This window comes from Sorex fumeus, unplaced genomic scaffold (assembly GCF_029834395.1).
Source record: "Sorex fumeus unplaced genomic scaffold, SorFum_2.1 ptg000063l, whole genome shotgun sequence".
Taxonomy (NCBI): Eukaryota; Metazoa; Chordata; class Mammalia; order Eulipotyphla; family Soricidae; genus Sorex; species Sorex fumeus.
Window position 1 is genome coordinate 38,082,350 of NW_026606120.1, and position 20,970 is coordinate 38,103,319.

Below are 20,970 nucleotides of genomic sequence, written 5' to 3' on the forward strand. Positions count from 1 at the left end.
TACAGGTGAAGAGGCTGGCACTGAGTCACCAGTGGGTACCAAGCCCAACTCCAAACCAGTACAGGGTGGCACAGGGGAAATTCTAAAAGGAAGACAGAAATGTGTGCTGGTTCACTGTTCACTGGGTTTCCTCACTCCTCACACCTGTCTTCACCCCTCCCGTTTACACACCAGGCCCGATCCTGGCCAAGCCTGGTCACCTGTCACCCATATCAGTGGACACTGGCCTAGCCAGGGCTCCCAGTTCCACCCACAAAGCTCAGAACCTGCTGCTGCAGCCTGAGGCCCAGGAAAGTCATACTGGAAATGCAGTGGGTGGCAGGCACAGCAGAATCTCACACTCTGGCCAGACCTGGGTTCACAGAGTGTGAGAAAACAACCTAGCACTGAATGTTGGTTCACCACTGGCCCTTCCAACTTCTGTGGAAAACTAACTTTTCCAGGCAATGATTGTGAAAGGATATGGACCATGAGTGGCCTACCTATGGAAGAAATTGGCTGAAATGTTTCTTCAGCCCGTGTTGGGGGTAGGGGTCCACATGGAATCTGATTAAGTATAAACCCAACCAACCAGATTGAGTAGTCCCAAGGTGGTCTAGAGAGTGGGGTAGGGGAGAAAGTACTGATTCCACCAGGTTCTGATACAGAAACCTGATCTTTAAAGCAGTGATGCTGGATGGGGAAGTGTCTCAGTGATAGGTACTTGGCTTGGGTTTGATTCCTGGCAACAAACATAGATACACACAGAATTTCACATTAGTGAATCGCTAGCTCCTCTCTAGGTCTCAGTGTCTTCAGATTTTCAAAAATAAAAGACTAAATTGTGGCTTAAATGGAATTAGCCATTTGTTCTTCAAATGGTGATTTTAGTCTCCCTGTATGTCTGTTTTTCAATCAGTCTAACCACCCTTGACCCCTCCATCCACTAAACAAACCTTTATTGAAGTTTACTTTGTGCCAAGACCTGGGGTTACAGAGTAAAACACACAGTCTATTACGGAGTTTCAAAGTTGGCTTAATGTACATTTTATCTCTTGCTTATCAGAGTTAGAAGTACTATGTTTTCTTCATTAATCCAAACTTGAATAGCATAAATAGAAAGTATATATTATGACCACAGGAAAACTTTACTCCCAGATCCCATAGAGAATGAATATTCAGTTTAATTTTGTTTATTCCCTTAAATTGTGTTTTTTTAAAGTTAATAAGCAACATTCTAAATACATTACAGAGTTCCTTAAATCAATCCTTTTTATTGAGTGCCCCCACCCACCCCACCTTAAACTGATTCTAATTTGCTGCTCCTAAATCAGCATAAATTTGGAAATAATAAGATGAAAAAGAGAGAGATGGAGAGAACTACTAGAGTTAAGGCACTTGCCTTGCTGCAGCCAATCTTAGCTTAACCCCTGCCACCACACAGCCCTCCAAGCATGGCTGGAAGTGACCCTGGGACAGGCAGGAAGAGCACATAAGTACTTCCAGGTCAACGCAGAAACAAAATTCCCCCGTTCCCATGAAAATAAACTAAGAAACAAAACCTTTAGGCTGGAAAGGGGTTTCTATGAAAAGAACAGATGTTTATCTCCATATGGTTGCTCAGAGCTTTATTTTTGTTCCTTCTTTATAAGTTATAAATAGGTAACATTATGAAGCAACTGGGTACCTATGCTGTTATTAATTTAATTTATTTATCTACTTATAGAATGTAGCATTCTATGTGATTGAATGTGAATTTTTAAGTATTTAGAACTATATTTTGTAACCAGTAGATTTTTAAAAACTACCCAAAGATCTACCAAACTTCTTATTTTGGTTTACTAGAGTAATCTGGAGCTAGAGTAAGACAAATGCTTATGCTAGGCATATAGTTGGTCAATTTTGAAATACATGTTGTCTTCCCTCATACACTGATTTGGTATAATCAGTGCTCAGGGAAATGCATATTATGATATCTTGATTTTGACACATTCAATTTGGTAAGAACAGAGGTAAAGTGAGACTTGCTAACTGAATCTCAGAAGATAAACTAGTAAAGTAAATGAATAGAATTACTGGTTATCAACTTAGTGTCTTCTCAGATATTTTTGAGGAAACAGGTAATACGGATTTGGGCTTGAAAGATGGAGTTTGAGATGAATGATCAAGTATGGCTTTTTAAAGAATCTTATAAAATCAGTTTGAGAACAGAACATCATTATGTCCAGAGATTAACAGAAGGACCAAATGTGATTGAAAAAGGAAGACTGAGAATTTTCATGAAGTGTTCCAGAAAGTTAGGAGGCTTTTTCTTTCCTGCCAGGACTTACTGGTTTGATAACCACACAATATTACTGTGGCATGGGAGCTACATATTTTAAACACACAATTCATTGGATGTATGAGGGGTTGATCCACAGGAGGGGACCAGAAAGGATGACTCCCCCGACTTCTCATTTAGACCTTTGGGACTCAAACTCTTCTAATACCTAATTCTTACCTGCTTCCTCCTTTCTCAGCAAAGTGTCATACTTTGGCTAAGAAAAGGAAGAATGGTTCTTCTTTAGAGCTTTGGATATCCAGTATGGTGGCCATGTGCCATCTAGGTTTATTAAGTGAAATAAAGGTAAGAATTCAGTTCCCAAGGGTATGAGTCACACTCCAAATGTCCAATAGCAGCCCTATCTAATGCTGCCACAGGGAACAGCAAAGTATAGAACATTTCCTTCCCTGATGGCTGTTCCGCCTACACAAGTGGGTTCCTCAGGAACTCCTGAGCAGGTAATTTTATCTCCAGCACCCAATCTAACAGAAATTAAGAAGTTGGACTAGTCTGCCCCTTGGACTCCCTCTGAACTAAGCCATACAGCACTGAACCCTTCCCTGCAGCTAGTTCCTGAGCGAGCACTGGGATTTCATGCTCCTATTACTGCCAGTGTCCTGAGATTTCCTCTATTAGCATTTTGGAAATTCAGTAATTTCCATTAGTTGTTTACATAATTAATCATTTCAGTGTGCTTGCTGACTCTCTGGTTAACAAAGGAACATTTTTTTTTTTGTATACTATGGAAAAGATTCTTAAGCTGGGAGCTGTTCTGTCACTATCCTCCCGTTGTTCATCAATTTGTTCAAGTCAGGCCCAGTAACGTCTCCATTGGAGACTTTGTTGTTACTGTGTTTGGCATATCAGCTACCAAGAGTATCTCGCCCGCACGGCAGAGCCTGGCCAGCTACCCATGATGTATTCGATAAGCTGGGAGCTACTCAAATGAATTGTGATGTTTATGGTCCTATTTATTTCAGCAAAACATAGAGCATTAAATGACATTATTCTCTATAAGGTGTTAAGAAACATGTTCCATTAGGTATTTTGGTTATCTGTCTATCTATCTATCTACCTATCAAAACATCCATCATTGTTGTTTTGTTTGAGAATGGGAATGACTGGGCAGTAGGTGATGGAAGATATATTTAGACTGAAAGAAAATGTGAATTGAATTTGAAACCCAAGACCCTCAAGTGGAATCAAGGTAGCCTCAGATGGATTCTAACGTCAGGTTTTCACCATAAGTTTTAATGAGGAAAAGTTACTTTTATTTCTTTAAATCCTAGTTGTCATTCTGATTTGGCAGGAAGATGCTAGTAGCTGGGCTCCCTAGGCAAACTAAAGAGCACTGCAGCTATGTACTTGAACTCACTCTCTCTGAGGAAGTTGGGATGGTGACCAAGAAAGAGGTGAATGAGAAAGAACTCTGAGAGCAACCATCTTAGAGCACTTGCCAGCCAGTACTTTATCATACACGGTTTGCCAATCAGCCTTCTCCACTTGATAGTAATCCGGTTGCAGGTAGCTGCAGCCCTAAGGGTATGCCACTAAAACACTCTCCCCCAACCCCCCACCCCCGCCCTGCCCCAACCTACTTGTTATGGAAATCATAGATCTCCTGGATGTTGCCAAAGATGATATGTTCTTTATTTAGGATCCCAGGGGGAATCTCTTCCACACCACTGGTCATTTCCCACAGGTAGGTCTGTAAGACAGCAAGTTTCATCACTGGTGAGTACTGGTAAGAAACACAGAGAATGAACAGGCCAGCTTCCAGCTTGAGGCGCAGGACTCAGACAGGACTCACATGGTGTGCAAAAGCTGAGGTGGCAAAGAAGAGCAAGGGAGGAAAGAAAAACGGACGCAATTCAACTGATCTCGAACTGCTGCGATGTTGCTAGGGAGATAGCACAGACACCCTGCTCTTGTTTGCTGTTAGATGTGTGTTTGAGTGGGTGTCGGGGAGACGGCAGATCCTCAGACTCAAGTTCACTATGTCATGATTTTTGTTTTAAATCAGATGTTTTCTATCCTTCCTCCCCACCCCCCTGGAATCCAGTTGTAGTCTGAGAAAAGTTTTCTTTTCAAAAGCACTTTAAACTCCCCTGCAAATACTGTGGATTCTGGGAGGAAACTTTCACCCAGTTGGCTTCTGTTCTTAAGTTCAGGGAGCAGACAGCACTGAGTTCCTCTCAAGGACTCGGCTCTGGCAGGAATGTCCTTTTCCCATTCTTCTGTGAACTGAATTGTCAGACTCACCTCCAAGCACTCATGCAAGTCTCTTACATAAGCCTTTTCCGTCTGGAGCAGCTCAGCCATGATGAATCTGAAGGAAAAAGAGGAACTTCAGTTGGTCAGCATTAAATCACCCGTGTTCCAAACTTCACTCCCCACCTCAGCATGCATGCCATTCTTTAATATCTCTTTTTCTCCTTGATCAACAGCACAGGTCTCCTCCTTTCTCCAAAACTCCCTGCCTCGAATGACTGCCCTTTGACCATCGGCCTGTCTCTCTTTAACACGTTTCTGGCAGCCAGGCCCACGTGCCCTCCTCAGCCCAGTCCCAACACTCTGCTCTCAATGACTGTGCATGTCGACGTGTGGGCAAGGCAGCAACTGTTTCCATCCTACATCACTTGCAGCTAAAGCTCCACTTCTGACCTCATCCTCAGGGCTCTTCAGGAGAGCATTGGGCTCTAACCAAAACAGTCCACAAGACCATGTGACAAGCACGTTTAAGAGCCAGGAACCATTTCCCAAGCCACCACTGTTAAGACTGGAGGGGAGAAAACTCTGCCTGTAGAGTCAGGTATGAACCATTTGTTGGTCCGATCCATACCACACCAGGCAACTCTGACGTTGCACTCTGAAAGGAGGAATAAATGTTATGTTGAAAGGAAAAGTGTTTGGGCCAGATGCTGGTTGATTTCTCAGCACCCCATATGGCTCCCCACATATGCCAGGAGCAACCCCCAAACACAAAAGTAGGAAGTAGCCCTGAACACCTCTGGGGGTTTGAAAACACACACACACACACACACATACACACACACACACACGTGTCTGTGTCCTAACAAAATTTCATATGTGAACACTGGAATTTGACTTTTATCTCATTTCAAATGTCACAGAAATATGATTCTTCCTTGATTTCTCCCCAAACATTAAAAAATATAAAAAACAGAATTTAGCTTATAGACTCTATAAGCCACGTGGTAGTTTACACAGATCTGGCTTATCAGCCATGGTTTGCTAACCCCTACCTATACGATCTACACTCTATTCAACACTATTTCTAAGGCACTGCATCACAAGATGATGCATATAGAACCAGGCACTGTGATCACAGGCACGAGGAAATGAACAATGTTAAGTGCCTGTTCCTATATTACACATCTGCAAGGAAGGGATCTTTCTTCCCTGAGCCCTCAAATAATTGCCAAAATATTTTTATGCTGACTGACTTTGCTGTATTGAAACTGCTTCCTGTTGTTTGTTCTGTTTTTATTTTGGCTTGGGGCCATGCTTGGGGGTCTCCTGGCTCTGTGATCACTCCTGGTTTTGCTAAGTGATTGAAATGGGGTCAGTCACATGCAAGGCAAGTGTATTAACCTCTGTACTAAGTCTCCAGCTTCTTGCTTCATTTCATTTTTGGGGGGAATTTATACCCACTGGTACTCAGGGGCTATTCCTGTCTAGGTGCCTTAGGGGGATTGTGTGGTCCTGGGAATTGTATCTGGGCTTCTTGCGATGCAAAATATGATGTCAGCCCATGGAATTATCTTTCTGTTCTTATCATTTAATTTTCATCCCCCCACAAATTTCCATTATAAGTGGTGCTTGCTAGCACTGACACACAACATGCAGCAATATTTAATATGGCACAAAGTACAAATTTACATGCTTATTTTAGATTTTCTATATCATGTTTTGTGGCATCTCATAATGAGAAAACTTATTTCCAGGTATCTTATTATATAAAATTTTGTGAGATTGCTTATGTGATGTCCTCTATTCAATATTTTACAAAAAGTATTAAAATAGGCAGTGTCTTTCCCATGGTATTATCTTTTATTTTTCATGGAGAATTTCCAAACAGTGCTCAGGGTGCCTGGAGACCACTGCCAACAATGCTCAGCCAATGAGGTGGTTCGATGCTCACACCCAGTGAGCAGTGCTGCTTGGGCCTGGCAAATCTCAGGGCATATCAGGGGTCATAAAGCACTGCCCTGACCACTGAACCATCTCCCTTGCCTCTCAACTTTTAACTTTGGGGAATTTTACTTAAAGCAACATGTGTCCCAATAGTAGCCTTCCTATTAAAATTAACTGATACCAAAAAATAACACCTCTACAGGGCTGGAGAGAAAGTACAGTGGGCAAGGCATATGCTTTGCACACAGCAGACTTGGGTTCGATCCTTGACACCCCATATGGTCCCCAGAAGCTGGCAGAAGTGATACCTTAGTGCAAAGCCAGGAGTATGCCCTGAGCACAGGTGGGTACAGTGCCCAAACAAACAAAAAGCAAACCAAAAAACTCCTTCAACTCCCCCTGTAGAGGGGCTAAAGAGTCACTCTCTTATTAGTGTGCCGCATTATGACTCTGTCATTCATTAGAAGCAGGGCTTGATTCTCAGAGTCTCTGACTCCTTACTAATATAACAGCAGACAACCCAGGACTGCTGCAAAGAATAAGCAAGATCATTTAAACTGTCTCTAGAACACTGTTTGTTGCTCAGTGAACTTGGATAAGGATGATAAAAGAACAAAATCTGATACATGACTTCGGTTTTTGGAATTATACATTCTTCTCACTTTTTCTGCTTCTGCTTCCTGTAGTTTTGCCTGTTATTCTTCATGATTGATCATCACTACCCTATGTTCCATTAAAATTTTTTTATTTTTCAGCCAACCTTTACCCTCTTCAGGTTACTGACAGTCTCAGAGAGAGTCCAGTAGGAAGATTTGATCGAGTTTGGTCACTTCATTTCCTTCTGTGTTATGGGTTGAATTATATATTCCACTCAAAATTCATATATTGAAGTCTGAACCCTGAGCCTCAGATTGTGACCTTGCTTGGAAATATTGCCATCACAGATGCAGTTAGGTAGTATTAGGGTAAAGTGGCCCTTACATTCAATGACTGGGCCCCCACATCCAAGCAGACAATACCAGATCTCAGACTACTAGCCTCCCAAAATATGAGACTTGCCCAATTTTTCAGGCCTTGCCAGAGCAGCCTAAGCAAATTAAATATTTCATTCCTAAACGAATGAAAGGCTCCAACTTCACATATCAGTTTCTCTGAACCTTTGGTCTGACTTCATTTTCATCAAATGAGCAACATGTCCATAATCTTAGAACAACCTTTCCTGCTTCATTGATCCCCTAGATTACTCAGAAGGATTCTGTTGACTTAATCATCTTCAGACACCCCTTGCCAGAACGCTGGATATGCATGACTTTGTAACACCAACATAAAAAAGGAGAGTGACCAAGAAAATGATTAAGTGAGGGGCTGGAGAAGTAGTACAGAGGGTGGTGGGGCACCTGCCTGGCATGCAGCTGACCAAGGTTTGATCCCCAGAATCCTTATAGTCTCCTGAGCCCATCAGGAATGATTTCTGAGTTACTCTGAGCATCGCTAGCTATGGCCCCCAAACAAAAAACAACAGAAAAATTTGCTGCCCCAGAAAATGATTGAAAATTAAACCCTCAGGCTGAGGAGAAACTAGAAGATTATTGATAGAAAGTAGAAATTAGAAAATAAAAACTAATTTTGGAAGGAGAAAATACTTGGTTTGGTACATGTTAAATTTCAAAAATTTAAAGATTGTGGTTTTATGATTCAAAAGGTAAGTTTTCTCTAGGAAGTTGGTAATATATGAAGAGAACTCAGATAAGTGATTTAAAAGGAGAAACCTAAAACAGTCTTCAGAGTGAATTTTTATCTTCAATAGAAAGATCATGTCTGTCATGATGATCAAGATGTGATCAAGAGGACACGTCAAATTGTCAAAAAGAACAGGTGGGGCTAAGAGAGCAGAGTAGGTAAGGCACTTGCCTTGCATTCAGTTGACCTAGGTTCGATTCTCAACACCATATGTGCTCCCCCAGGACTGTTAGGAGTGATCCCTGAGCATAGAGCCAGGAGGAAGTCCAAGTCCCACTAGGAGTGATCCCAAAACAAAAAACAAAACAGAGAAAGAAAGAAAAAGGAAAGAAATGAACAGGCGACAGTGAACGCAACATGAGCCAACACATACTCTTTCTTCCGGGCTGACTTCCTCTTCTCTTCATTGACCTCATGGTTGGCATCCCGCAGCCTGACCTCCCTATCTGAAAGGCTTGCTGGGATGATGTCCAGCTCCAGGTCCTTGTTGTCCTACACAGAGATATCACAGCGGTCACCTTGGAGATGCTCTGGGAAGAAAACTCACCAGAGTTGGGGAGGTGGTAGGGAAGAAAGTTCATAAAATTACAATGGCAAAAGATGAGAGTATGGGGATCCCACAAAATACGCCATCCTCCCAGCTCCCCCACTCCTGCCCCATACACACACAACCATTCTTCTTCATGGGATGAATCTTTTGTTTCAAAGAAGAAATTCAGAAAAAATTCAAGTCAAATGTGTAATATCCACAACAAGAAAAAACAATGAATGTATCTGATAATTAGTGTCTTACTTCCCCAAGGATTTTGATCCTGATTAAATCTAAACACACACACACACACACACACACACACACACACACACACACATACACTAGTCTAAGACTGAATCTTCATCTTTAAAATATGTATGAGAAAGAAACATATAAAGGTATAAGAAAGCTTTCAAGGAAAGTTAATAGAAGCAAATATTTTTAGTTAAAAAAGAAATTTCCCTTGGTCATGGAAAGCTACATGATGGAATAATTACTGTGTTTCTTAATTTTTCTCATTCCTGTTCATTTAAAGCACCTTTTAGTATTTATGATAGAAACCACTAGAAAATAATCTTTCATTAAAGTTAGGCTTAAACATCAATCTTCCCATTTTAATGGTTTGACTGCCTCACTCTACTTTGCTCTGATTCAGAACATGAGCCTAGAATTAGAATTTTCAGGCTTAAATTGCCAGCCTGCATTTATCTTTTAATTTGTAGGTTACTGACCCCTATTACAAAGAAGTCAGTCTTTCCTTGATTCATAGCAAATAATATCTTTTCCAGTTGAAACTTCAAAGAGCCTTTACACAAATTGCATCCCTTTCTCTTGAACAAGAACTTGAATAAATATGGGGGACTCTAATCATCTGCTGATTAACATAATTGGAAGATGGTTCTGTTAAAGCCAAAGATAAGAGGTCATAGTATTCAAAGTCAACCAGTAACTCTACACAGAGAAAACTCTGTTCTGTATCTACAAACCAACCCCCTGGCTAGCCAATTTTGTATTATTTATAGCTCTGATCCTGGAGGCCTGAAGGTGAACAGCTCAGCAAGGCACATTCCGTCCTATAGAAAACCACAAAAGGCAATCTTTCTATGTCTATCCATCTCTTTCTATCTGACTTTATTTCGATTAACATGATACTTTCCATGTAGTACCACTTGTATGTAAACTTCAAGACTTCATCTTTTCTAACAGCTACATAGTACTCCATTGTGTAGATGTACCAAAGTTTCTTTAACCAGTCATCTGTTCTTGGGCACTCAGGTTTTTTCCAGATTCTGGCTATTGTAAAGGGAGGGATACTGGGACCCGTGGTGGTGGCAAATGGGCACTGGTGGAGGGATGGGTATTTGACCATTGTATAATTGAAACCCAAGCACAAAATTTGTAAGTCTACAACTGTACCTCATGGTGTTTCACTAATAAAAATTTAAAAAATATTTAAAAAAATTTTTTAAATTAAATTTAAAAAATTTTTAAAAAAAGAGAAAATCACAAAAGGCAATTGCTCCAGGGATTCAGTTCAAGACTGCTCAGGACAGCCCTGCTCCTGAACAGGCAGTGCAAGCAGTGCTACCAATAAGGATGAGAAACGAGGGACCCCGCTGGGCAACCCTCTACCTACCTCCGTGTTGACGCCCAGCGCTTTCTCCAGGGAGTACCGGTACTTCCCCATCCTCAGGGAGAAGTCTCTGTAATGCTTGTCCACAGTGGTCACCCATTTCCTGATCTCTGTGGCATGAATGTGTCCCTTCTCCACAAAGCTGTCAGCCAGCTGAATCAAGAGCTTCACCTTCTCCTTTGTTTGCTGCCCCAAAGGATAGTTTTGGTTATTGGGATGCATTTAGTCTCAGTCTTTCGCTTTGTACCTTCTTCTCTTCTTCATGAAACCATTGACACCCTGGAGTTAGGCTGCCTGGTTTTATCTCCCAGCACTGTCTGAGATTTGCTGGGATATCCTGAAGAGTAACTTGAATCCTCTAGGTCTCACCATTTTCTTCTCAAAATAAGGATCCCCAGAGTACTTTGCACCTCTTCCACAGAGTGACTGTGAGCATGACATGAGATGGCTCAGAATGCTCAGAACAGTGCTGGGGACACACTGCTCCAGGAGGGCTCAGGAAGCAATAAATGTTTCAATTATCAATAGAAGAATCAGATGCTAATGCAGCACTCAATCAGGTTACAGACCTCATTAAAGCATTTTCAGGAGACAGGTGGAAAGATAAGGTATGGGACTCTGAATCACATGAAAAGAACTGAGGTTTTGAGAAAATTAGGGTCAAACCAAGTTAGTGACCCCAGTAAGCAACAGATTCTGTCTGCCTCTGGTCCTTAATTCCTGGTTTTCTCCTTTCACTGTACCTGCCTGAAGCAGACCTCCTAAACACTGAGTAGGACAGCATATGCCAGGATATAAAGAAATCATACTAGACTTAAGGGTGAACTCTGTTACTTTCACTACCTCAGAGAAGATGAAATCATGCTTTTGCTATAATACAGATAGAATCGGAAGGTCCTGTGCTAAATAAATCAGAAGAAAGACAAATACTAGATAATCTCACTCAAATGTGGTGTTTAAAGAAATAAAGTAAGGAAGAAACATTCAATAAAAATAAGAACTTAAACTCTCACCAAAGAGCTGAAGTTCCCTACCAAGGTGGTCATGGGGAGAGGAAAACGGACTGAAAGGGCTCAGTGGACACTGGTAGAAGGACACTGGCATTTTGGAATGGTGGTGTCATAATGTTGCGCTTTTCAAACATAAATGTTTCCACTCCTGTATCTCAATGCTACCTCAATAAAACCTATTACAAAGGGATATGTGAAGAACTATGACATGTGTTAGGTTAATTTCATTTCTAGCAAGAGTCCATTCAATTCACACTCTCTACAGCATTGTTTAGAGGACTGTGGGAACTGACTCAGGATAAACAGAAGTGAAGAAAACAATCCCCTACACAGAGTCTGTCTACTCATCTGTCTGGGGGTTTCATTTTCATTTTTTCATTTCATCATCCTGTTATTCGTCGATTGCCTCGAGCAGGCCCCAGTAACGTCTCTTTCATCCTAGCCCTGAGAGATTATATTCAAGGCTCTTTAGGAGAATGAGACCCATCATTGTTACTGGTATTTGGCATATTCGGTACGCCACGGGGAGTTTGCCAGACTCTGCCCTGTGGACAGGCTACATTCGATAGCCTGCAAGTTTGTCCAAAGTAGGAATGAGATAATAAGATGTCATAAAAAGATGTCCTGAGAAGATGTTGCGCGGCCGCATTTGCGGCTGTGCAGTTCCGGAAACTGAATTTTATAGTCTCTGAGTCTTGGCCGTTGATGGGATTACACGGCGCCAGGGGGCCAGGTGGTGGGTGTGACCCCCGCCTACTGGAATTTGGAGGATCTGGGTGGAGGATGCTCGACTCCAATCCGAGTAGGCTTGGAGGTCTTGGCCCTGGAACCCGCGTGGATTTGTCTGGGGGTGGGACAGGATTTTTGGAGAGAGTAGTTTAATAACTCATAGCACTGTGCAACTGAATGTCAAAGTGAGAAGTATATATAGTTAATAATGCAGGGATTTTAAAAGAAGAAATAATGAAGAGGGTGGCAGAGGCAGGGGAGATGCGGGGGAGTCTGGAACTTACATGGGGTAAGATGTAGAAATGGAAGGAATATTCAAATAAGTGAACGTCTTTCATCTTAGGATGCTTTTCTCCTTAGAAGTTTGGGCTTAGAAATTCTAAAATCTATCAAGAAAAAGTCTGATATACTTTGACCAAAAGTAAGAAGAGTTGAATAATATTATGAGGAGTAAACTATCTTTTGGACTGGAGGAAATTAAGTTTAAAATCTGAACCATGCTATGATCTAAATACTGTAGGGAAAACAAAGCAGGGGATTACAGGAACAACAGCGGGAACTGTGCCTTTCTTTATTCCAGTGCCTTCCCCACCCTTTCTTTCCAAGTCTTATTTACAGCCCTTCCCAAGGGAGTCTGGCTGCTAAGATGGCAGTAAGGAGCAAGTGCACAACCCAGCCCACAGCAGGATGGGGGTGGGGCCAGGTCCCACTCTCCAGCCCTCCTCACCACATCCGCCTGTCTCAGGACAGAATAGTGGCTGGTACCAAGGATCCTGAGACAAGGCTCCACAAAAGCTCTGTTGTGAAGGAAGGATGGTGGTATGAGGATGGTTTAAAAACATCTCTTAGAAAGAAGAGAGGTGCTGCCATAGAGGCAGGCTGGGGTGGAGGTGGCTTGAAGGGGTGGGCAGGAAACTGGGGACACTGGTGCTGAGAAATGACACAAATGATGGAGGGATGAGCGTTGGAACATGGTATGACTGAAACGCAATCATGAACAATTTTGTAATGCTGTATTTCATGGTGATTCAATAAAAAACAAACAAAAATCTCTTAGCCATGAAAAGATAAAGAGTAACTGCCTTGTTAATGGTTGAGAAAATGTACTGGTACCAAAGAACTTCTTTCTTATGTTTAGGGTATTTTCTTCCCTCTTAGCTTAGCTATTAAGCAGATTAACTTTTGCAAGTACAATAAAGAAATCAATTTTTTATGTGAAAATCTTGGAAATGAAAATTGTTCTCTGGTGTTGGTCAGGAGACTTCAGCATGAGAGGGGCTTTTACAGGCAGCAGCGTTCTCAGAAGAAATTATATCCTGAAACATCAAAACTGTAATTCATTTATCAAGGAAAATGGTGATAAGAGTATTTGTGTGGAACTGGGGTTTGAGGTATATAGATGGAAGGTAAAATGAGCAGTGCAGACAAACTATTCCCAGGTGTCACCTGGCTGTGTAATGGCCCCTGTCCCTACTGCTGTATGTAGGCCAGAGAGCTGTGACTTCTGCTCAGCCTGCCTCCTGCCCAATGGCTCCCTTTTATTTTCTCTCTTCCACCTTCATGGAGTCCCTGAAGTCCCACAGATATGCCCCTATTTGAGCAGGCATTGCTGAATGTGGTCACCGAGTTACTGACCACACCTCTCACAGCACACTCCATCCTACTCAGGTGTAGTCCTGAGGTCTAGAAAACTGCAAGTGCACCATAAATGTCAAGTCAGCAAATGGACAGTTCGGGAGGTGAGGAATGCCACAAAAGCAGGAGTTGAGGGCTTATGCTGGGAACACAATCAGATGAAAGCTTTAATCCGTGAACTGGACTCTGATCTTGTTATGGTCCCTGCCGAGAATGGACTGAAGGGCTACTTTACACAGGGGGGCTGAGAGGGCACCCTGTGACCTGCTGCAGGCTGACCCCTGCTAAGGAGACAGAAGGAAAAACCCTGAGCTGGACAGACTCGTCAATGGTCCCAGAAACGTGCAGATGGTCACTTCTGAGTTGTCTGTCCTGTCTTAAAAGCTCTGTCTAAACAGGGATGTGGCAACACACTGGGGTCTATACTACAGGGATAGGAAACTGGGTAGTGAGTTGCAGAGATGTGAGAACAGAAAAGAGGGAGGAGAGAAAAGTGAACCACAGTGATGGTGCTAATGTACCTGTTACCCTGAGATAATATGACCAGCTAAGGCAGCTGTACCCCAGTTTTCACTGCCAGAGCTGTGCATTTCTCTCCATGTCTAACTCCCTCAGGCTGGCTGATTCTATTTTTCCCAGGCTCCTGGGAGGCAAGGTCCAGCCACACAGCACCTACCTTCTTTTCTTCTTTGTATCTTAAGTCAGTCTGAAACTCAGATATTGGCTCCCAAGGAGCACAAGTTTTAGAGAAAGCTGGGGTCAGACTACAGAGATCAGATTCAGATGTACAAATATGATAAAGAATTATCATATAGTTCTTTCATATAGGGAAAATGGGGGGCTTTCAGGGATGATAAGTCATTCGGACCTGAAAATTTGAGGCTGACAGTTTATTTCAGCTTCATTTGCCCGCAAATAGTGTTTTGTCCCTCCTATTTGGAATTCTAGCTTACCTGCTGGAGGAGATATAAAAATGAAGAGCCTTTGTTATCCCTGGTACACATTATCTCTCTTGCTTGTCTCTCTGTTTCTCTGATTGCTTATAATGACTCTGGGGAAGCAAGTTTTCTCTTGTGAATGCATTTCCCCCTTTTCCTCTCATGTCTATCTAAGCAAGTCTCATCCAATAAAACTACCTTGCTTCACTAAAAGAAGAAGGGGGGAGGGCTTGGTAGTTCAAATTGTCCTGTTTTCATTCTTTTTCCTCCTTGCTCTCTCCACTCCTTCCTTTAATCAGTATTATACTCTATATTCCCCTAGGTAGTGAACCTTCCTCTGCATAAAGTTTATGTCCCTTTAATATCTTCAATACATTTATAAGTCTTTAAAATTTCATCTTCTTTTCCTTCTTGCCACACCCAGTGGTGTTCAGGGGTTACTCCTGACTTTGCACTCTGCTCTAGTGGGATCTGGGGACTCAGGGGGTTGACTATGGGCAAGGCAAGTAGTCTACCCTCTGTACTAATTCTCTGACCCTGGTATTATTCTTTGAGTCTCATATTTTTTGAATTTGCCTTTAATTATTGCTATTACTCATTAATTTCTTGATGTACTATATAGATAATGAGCTTCCCTTAAGGGTAAACAGTTTCCTTGACACATATCTTCAATTCATTATACAGAGAATTTGTCATGCTAAGGAGATGGCATAAAAGGCTGCAGTGTGTATTTTGCATATGGGAGACATGAGTTTTATTCCTCACCACATGGTTCCCTGAGTACCTCTGGGGATGACCTCTGCCATAAGCAGTTGCAGAGCACCATAGGGTATGACAATCCCCTGCCCCAAATTTGCCATAATATATATGAAACTAAACCTTTCGTGTGAGCTCTATTTCTCATGAGTCTCAGAAAAGAATTATGCTCACTTCCTTTTTGGTTTTTTGGGCCACTCCTGGTGTTTATCCTGGCACCAGGGATGCCAGGGTGAATACCCAATGAACAACCTTTGCTGACTCAGTATGTTGCCCACTGTCCTTAAGGGCTCACTCCTAGTGGTGCTCAGGGGACCATGTGGGTGCTGGGGAACAAATCATGGTTGGCCACAAGCAAGGGATCACCCTGCTCACTGTACTATCACTCCAACCCTCCCCATCTTTTATGCCAACTCTTTAGATTTTTCCCTCTTATTTAATGTACCTATCTGATAAGCTCAGTGTTTCTTTTCCTTACTACCTGAATTCTAAGATGAAATTTTGATTATTTAAGACTTCCGTCTTTTATTATCACTTAATTCCCCTTTGTGTAAAGAAGAATTAAGTCCAATATCACATAGCTTATTTAGCTTAGAGATAAAAAAAGCCATTTTAAAAATAAATGTTTTCTCAGGCTAGAGAGATACTACAGGGGTAAAGTGCTTGCTTTGCACATGGCTGATGCTGGTTTGATTCCCTGCACCACATACGGTCCCTAGAGCACCACCAGGAGTGATCCCTGAGCAAGCCAGGAGTGGGCCTGGAGTAATCCAGGATGAAAATCGGCAATAAGCCATATATTTATCAACTGAAAAATGGATAAATGAAATATGTCATGGCCAAACGAAGTTTTTAGTCTTGAAAGGGATTAAATAATGACAACATGGGTAAATCTTGAAAATATTCCACAGAGAGAGCAGACATAAAACTCATGGTATAGTATTTCACTTATATGAAATGTCAAGACTAAGCAAACCTGGAGAGCAGTGGAGTGAGAGAGGTGATTCCAGTGGCTGCTCATGGGAATGCAGTTTCTTAGGGGGAGTACAGGGAAATGTCCTGATGGCACATTTGCGAACAGACTGAAACAAAACACTGAATTGCAAAAGAAAAAAATAAAAAGAAATAAATTTTTAAAGTTAGGGGAAAAATGAGGTTTTCTAGATGTCAGGATGATTAAGCTATTCCACCAATATATGTCTAGACCCTTATAAATTTTGAAACTGAGCCTCAAGAGGAAAACTCTATATATTATTTGAATTATATAGAGCATGGGCTGGAGCGATAGCACAGCGGGTAGGGCATTTGCCTTGCACGCAGCCCACCCGATTTCAATTCCTCCACCCCTCTTGGAGAGCCCAGCAAGCTACGGAGAGTATCCTGCCCGAACGGCAAAGCCTGGCAAGCTACCAGTAACGTATTCGATATGCCAAAAACAGTAACAAAAAGTCTCACAATGGAGATGTTACTGGTGCCCACTCAAGCAAATAGATGAACAATGGGAGGACAGTGCTACAGTGCTATAAGTATACCACAAGAAAATTTTGTTTTCCTCTTATTCTTACCAATATTCTCCTTTTTTAAAAAAGGAAGTCTGCTTCTGGCAGTGCTTGGAGGATCATGCAGTTAGGAATGGAAACCAGGGCTCCTGCATGCAATATCAGAATATCTCTGTGGCCTTCTTTAACTTTACTCTGACATTGGGAGTTACCTTTCACTAGAGAAAGTACCTATTTATATTTAAGTGGCTTCTTCTACTTGAGCTGCTTCTTTGGGTCAGAATAAAATAATTAAATATTCCCTATTTCCCTATTCAATCATGAGATCCACCCACCATATTTACTTTCTGGGGCTAAAGGTCAATTTGGTTTCTATTGAAAATCTATTTTGTGAGTTATAAAGATTAAAACCAAAGAAGACTGGTTAAATAGTGTGCCTCTGAGAAGCTAGACAAGGGTGGGTAGGAGGCTATTGCCTTTCTTTGGAAGCTCCAACTGGATTTGTTAACCTGTAGAAATGCGAATAAAAGATAGTCTGAGACTTTAAACACAATAGATTGGAGAACAAAATCCCATTAACTGATGTTGTTGAGAGAGAGAGAGAACATAGAAGAGCCAAAAATGTGGTTCAGTGTTCAGTGAAATTCCCTGCATCTGTGAGGTTCTAGTTTGACCCTGACACAATGAAGATAAGGACAAGAGAACATAGAAAACCCTAGTGAAAGAATCATATTAATCATACAACTAGGGGAGGGATGCTGAAATATATCTAATATATCCTAATCTCTTTTTCCCCTAATGTTCATGAACGGTTGTGATCTCCCTGCAAGGACCAGGTAAATGAACTGAGGGTGGCCCTAACTGGTTCAGATGGAGAACACTTCACAGAGAGAACAGGAAAATGGAGAATGGGTCGGTCCACGTCAGGTGTTCTCAGATTACCCAGACAATGAGGGCTGAAGTTTAGGGACAAGCCACATTAGTTCTTAAATGCAGGTAGGGTACTAAAGGAGGGGAAAGGTGGGTTTCTCAAACTAAAGGGGAGGGACAGATTCTAGGCATAAAATAAAGAGGAAAGTCTATAGGCAAGACGGTACTTGATGCATTTCGCAGAAGGTAAGAAAATAAGTCCTTTCAAGTGAAACATAAAATTTGCATAAATGAATAACTGAATACAAAGCTGGAGCAGGAAGGTGACATGGTACAGAAGTTGTTGAGCATTAGCCTGAAGGCACTAAAGAATCATTAATGTTTTTTGAGCTGGGTGAAAATGAGATCAAAGTAGAATGTTAAAGATGAAAGCAGCGAAGAACAGGATGAGTTGAGAGAAGGAAAGGTCAAATGCAGAGAACCCAATTAGGAAGCTACTAAAGCTTAAGGTGGTGATAAGGGAGAGGAAGAAAAGAACAGGAAGATGACTGTAAGAAATTATGAATTAAACTGACTAAATAATTCTCCACATTTCATATTTGCCTACCGACTTTGATGCTAAGAAGTTCTGGGTAATTCATCCTATCTGAGTAGGAGCACCAGAAAATCTGATACTATTCACTCTGTGAATGGTTCATTATTGACAGTATTTGAAGAGGTACAGATAAATGAAATGGGGGCAATTCAAAAGTCATTTTCACTTGGGTATAAAAAGGGTTTTCTGCATCTGCCACCATCCTAATGCTATTTGCTGCAACCCAAAGTGAAATGAGTCTCTTATCTGAATGCAGTTGTTTACATTGAGTGAAAAGGCTTGAAGTGAAGCTCAGAGGGATTCAGGGGGGAGGTTCCCTACTGTCAAGTGTTCCTAGTTTTGGAGTCATAAGCACAAACCTACTTTAGAAATCTCGGCCCAGGAATCAGGATTTAATTTGCCTCAGGAAGCTAGAGAAACATTCACCAACATGTCAGAAGAATCTCTGGAGAGGATCTGTTTCCCCACTGAATCTCCCCCATAAAGGAAGCTCTCACCCTGGGAAGAGCATCTGCCCTGAGGAAGCGATGCCAAGGAGGATTCCTCCACAGCAAGGAGCCAGGATGAGGGATGGTCACACTACAGTGAGGGAGCAAAGCAGATGGGATTCCACTCAAACCCAAGGGGCCTCAGATCAGACCCTCCTGTAAGTCCAGGTGAGTGTAAGATTCCTTCTATTGATAGCCTTTGCTCCATGTAAGCAGAGGGGTGAGGTGTGGTAGGTACTGTGTACAGATGTGGCTCACCAAGGACGCCCGCTTGGCTCATGTGCAGGTCTGAGACTAGATGAAAGCAGCCAGTTCAGGAAAAAAAGAAACTTACCTACTTTATGAACCTTCCCGTGGCTATTGACCCTTGCCATTCAGAGGACTTCCCTAACCATTCAAAAATTTAAAATGCATGGAAAGGTACAGAAAATCATACATGCAAAGTGCAGATTTGCATGAATACATCTTTTCGCTGTATTTTGGTCTCAAAGAATTCCAGAACCTGGAGCGTGAAACTTGGAAGCATGATGTAAAGGAGATGACTTCTCACAGACTGAAGCTCCAGCCAACAGCTGCAAGTGTCTGTGCTTTCCCCCTTTGCCATTGTAGTTAAGCATCTCCTTGTGGGCTGCTCCCCTTTCTATAAAGTGAGACAGGCAAGATCTGGGCCAGCTTCCAAAAACACCCTGGTTCTCTTACCTTGGCAGGGACCCTGAACTCCCCATATTCTTTCAGCAGCTCCTGAGTCTCCTCTGTGGTCTCTCCAGTGGAGGTATGTGTTGAAAGGTAAAATTCACCTGTTTCTTGGATCCAGTCCAGTGCCTATGGGAGGAAATAACCAACGCAGTTTCCCCCAAGCCAGCTGTAAGTATGCATGTTCCAGTGTGGGGCTGTGGTATGGGACAGCGAGACAGATCCAGGAAACGCGTGCATTACTGGATCAGGGGAGAGCTTGGAAGTTGTTGACATCAGTGGCCCTCCTGTTAAGACCTGGAACATCCCACCAGAAAAGAAAATGTGCATCCTACGGAGTCTCTTCTAGGTCATACCTAGTACCATCCATGAGTTAGAAACAGCCTGCCCCCAGCATCTCCTTATAAGGCCTGGGGGGAACTTCTGAATAACTGATCATTATTTTTAGCAACTGATTAAACCAATCACTTGATAAAGGCTGGATGTCAGTGTCACTCCTTCTTCAGCCCCATCTCCCATCACTAATCTGTCTACTGTATGACTGTCACAAGCACTAATCACCTGGAAAAGCCTGGACATACCTGTTTAGCGCTGCGCTCAAATACCACATATTGCTGGCACTGGTCTAACCGTCGCTTCTTCAGGGTCCAGAAATGCAGAACTCGATTCTCCCTCTGTAAGAGCTCACTCAAGATGGCTGCAGGACAGAGACAAGCAGTGGTCACAGGAAGGCCCCACCAAACACAACCAGCTGCTTCTGCCCGTATCCCACCTGCTAAGTGAGTGCGGCCTTTAAGCCTCCCTACAGGAATGATCCAGATCAGAAGCAAGGGAGAAAATCCTGGTACAAAGACAAATTTCCCACTGTGGAGTAAGATCTAGGAAGTCAGGACAAGGGCCTGCTGAGGGGCTGTTCTGTCAGCAGAGGGAGGAAGAGGATGATCCAGTGTGACTCTAAGCGACCTGACCCATAGCAGCCATGGCAGTCACTGGAGGTCACTGTTCCTGTGATTCCCCTCTTCCTCCCTTGCTCTGGGAGCAGAATATATACATGAGTAGATTTACCAAACATATGTTCTATGCTTGAAGCAGTCAAATATATTTTGTAATATGCCTCCTGCTTGCTGTAGTATATATATATATATATAGTATATATATGTAATATATATATATATAGGATATTACTCAAATATAACTAATGATGATAGTAAAAAGCAATACTTATTTTGCACTCCCTGTGGCAGGCACATATTTTCACAATTTTCATGAAGCATGTACCATTATTGTCCCCATTCTACAAACGAATAAACTGAGTTTCTGAGAGGCTAGATTTATTCATTTAGGAAAGGATAGAGCTGTTTAACCTTTCCTTAGATCCTGGGTTTTAGGGGT

The 20,970-nt window shown here is 42.2% G+C and overlaps 1 protein-coding gene across 22 annotated transcripts in view; it reads right to left on the minus strand.

Annotated features, from left to right (window-relative positions):
* KALRN (kalirin RhoGEF kinase) overlaps nt 1-20,970 on the minus strand; it is a 792,058-nt gene that overhangs the window by 264,770 nt on the left and 506,318 nt on the right. For all 22 annotated transcript variants that reach the window (XM_056127408.1, XM_056127415.1, XM_056127407.1 and 19 more), the window contains exons 20-25: nt 20,160-20,275; nt 19,585-19,707; nt 10,369-10,551; nt 8,574-8,692; nt 4,565-4,631; nt 3,901-4,010 (exon numbers count right to left, since the gene is read on the minus strand). In XM_056127408.1, coding sequence (XP_055983383.1) covers nt 3,901-4,010; nt 4,565-4,631; nt 8,574-8,692; nt 10,369-10,551; nt 19,585-19,707; nt 20,160-20,275 — 718 coding nt within the window. The remainder of the gene's footprint in view (nt 1-3,900; nt 4,011-4,564; nt 4,632-8,573; nt 8,693-10,368; nt 10,552-19,584; nt 19,708-20,159; nt 20,276-20,970) is intronic.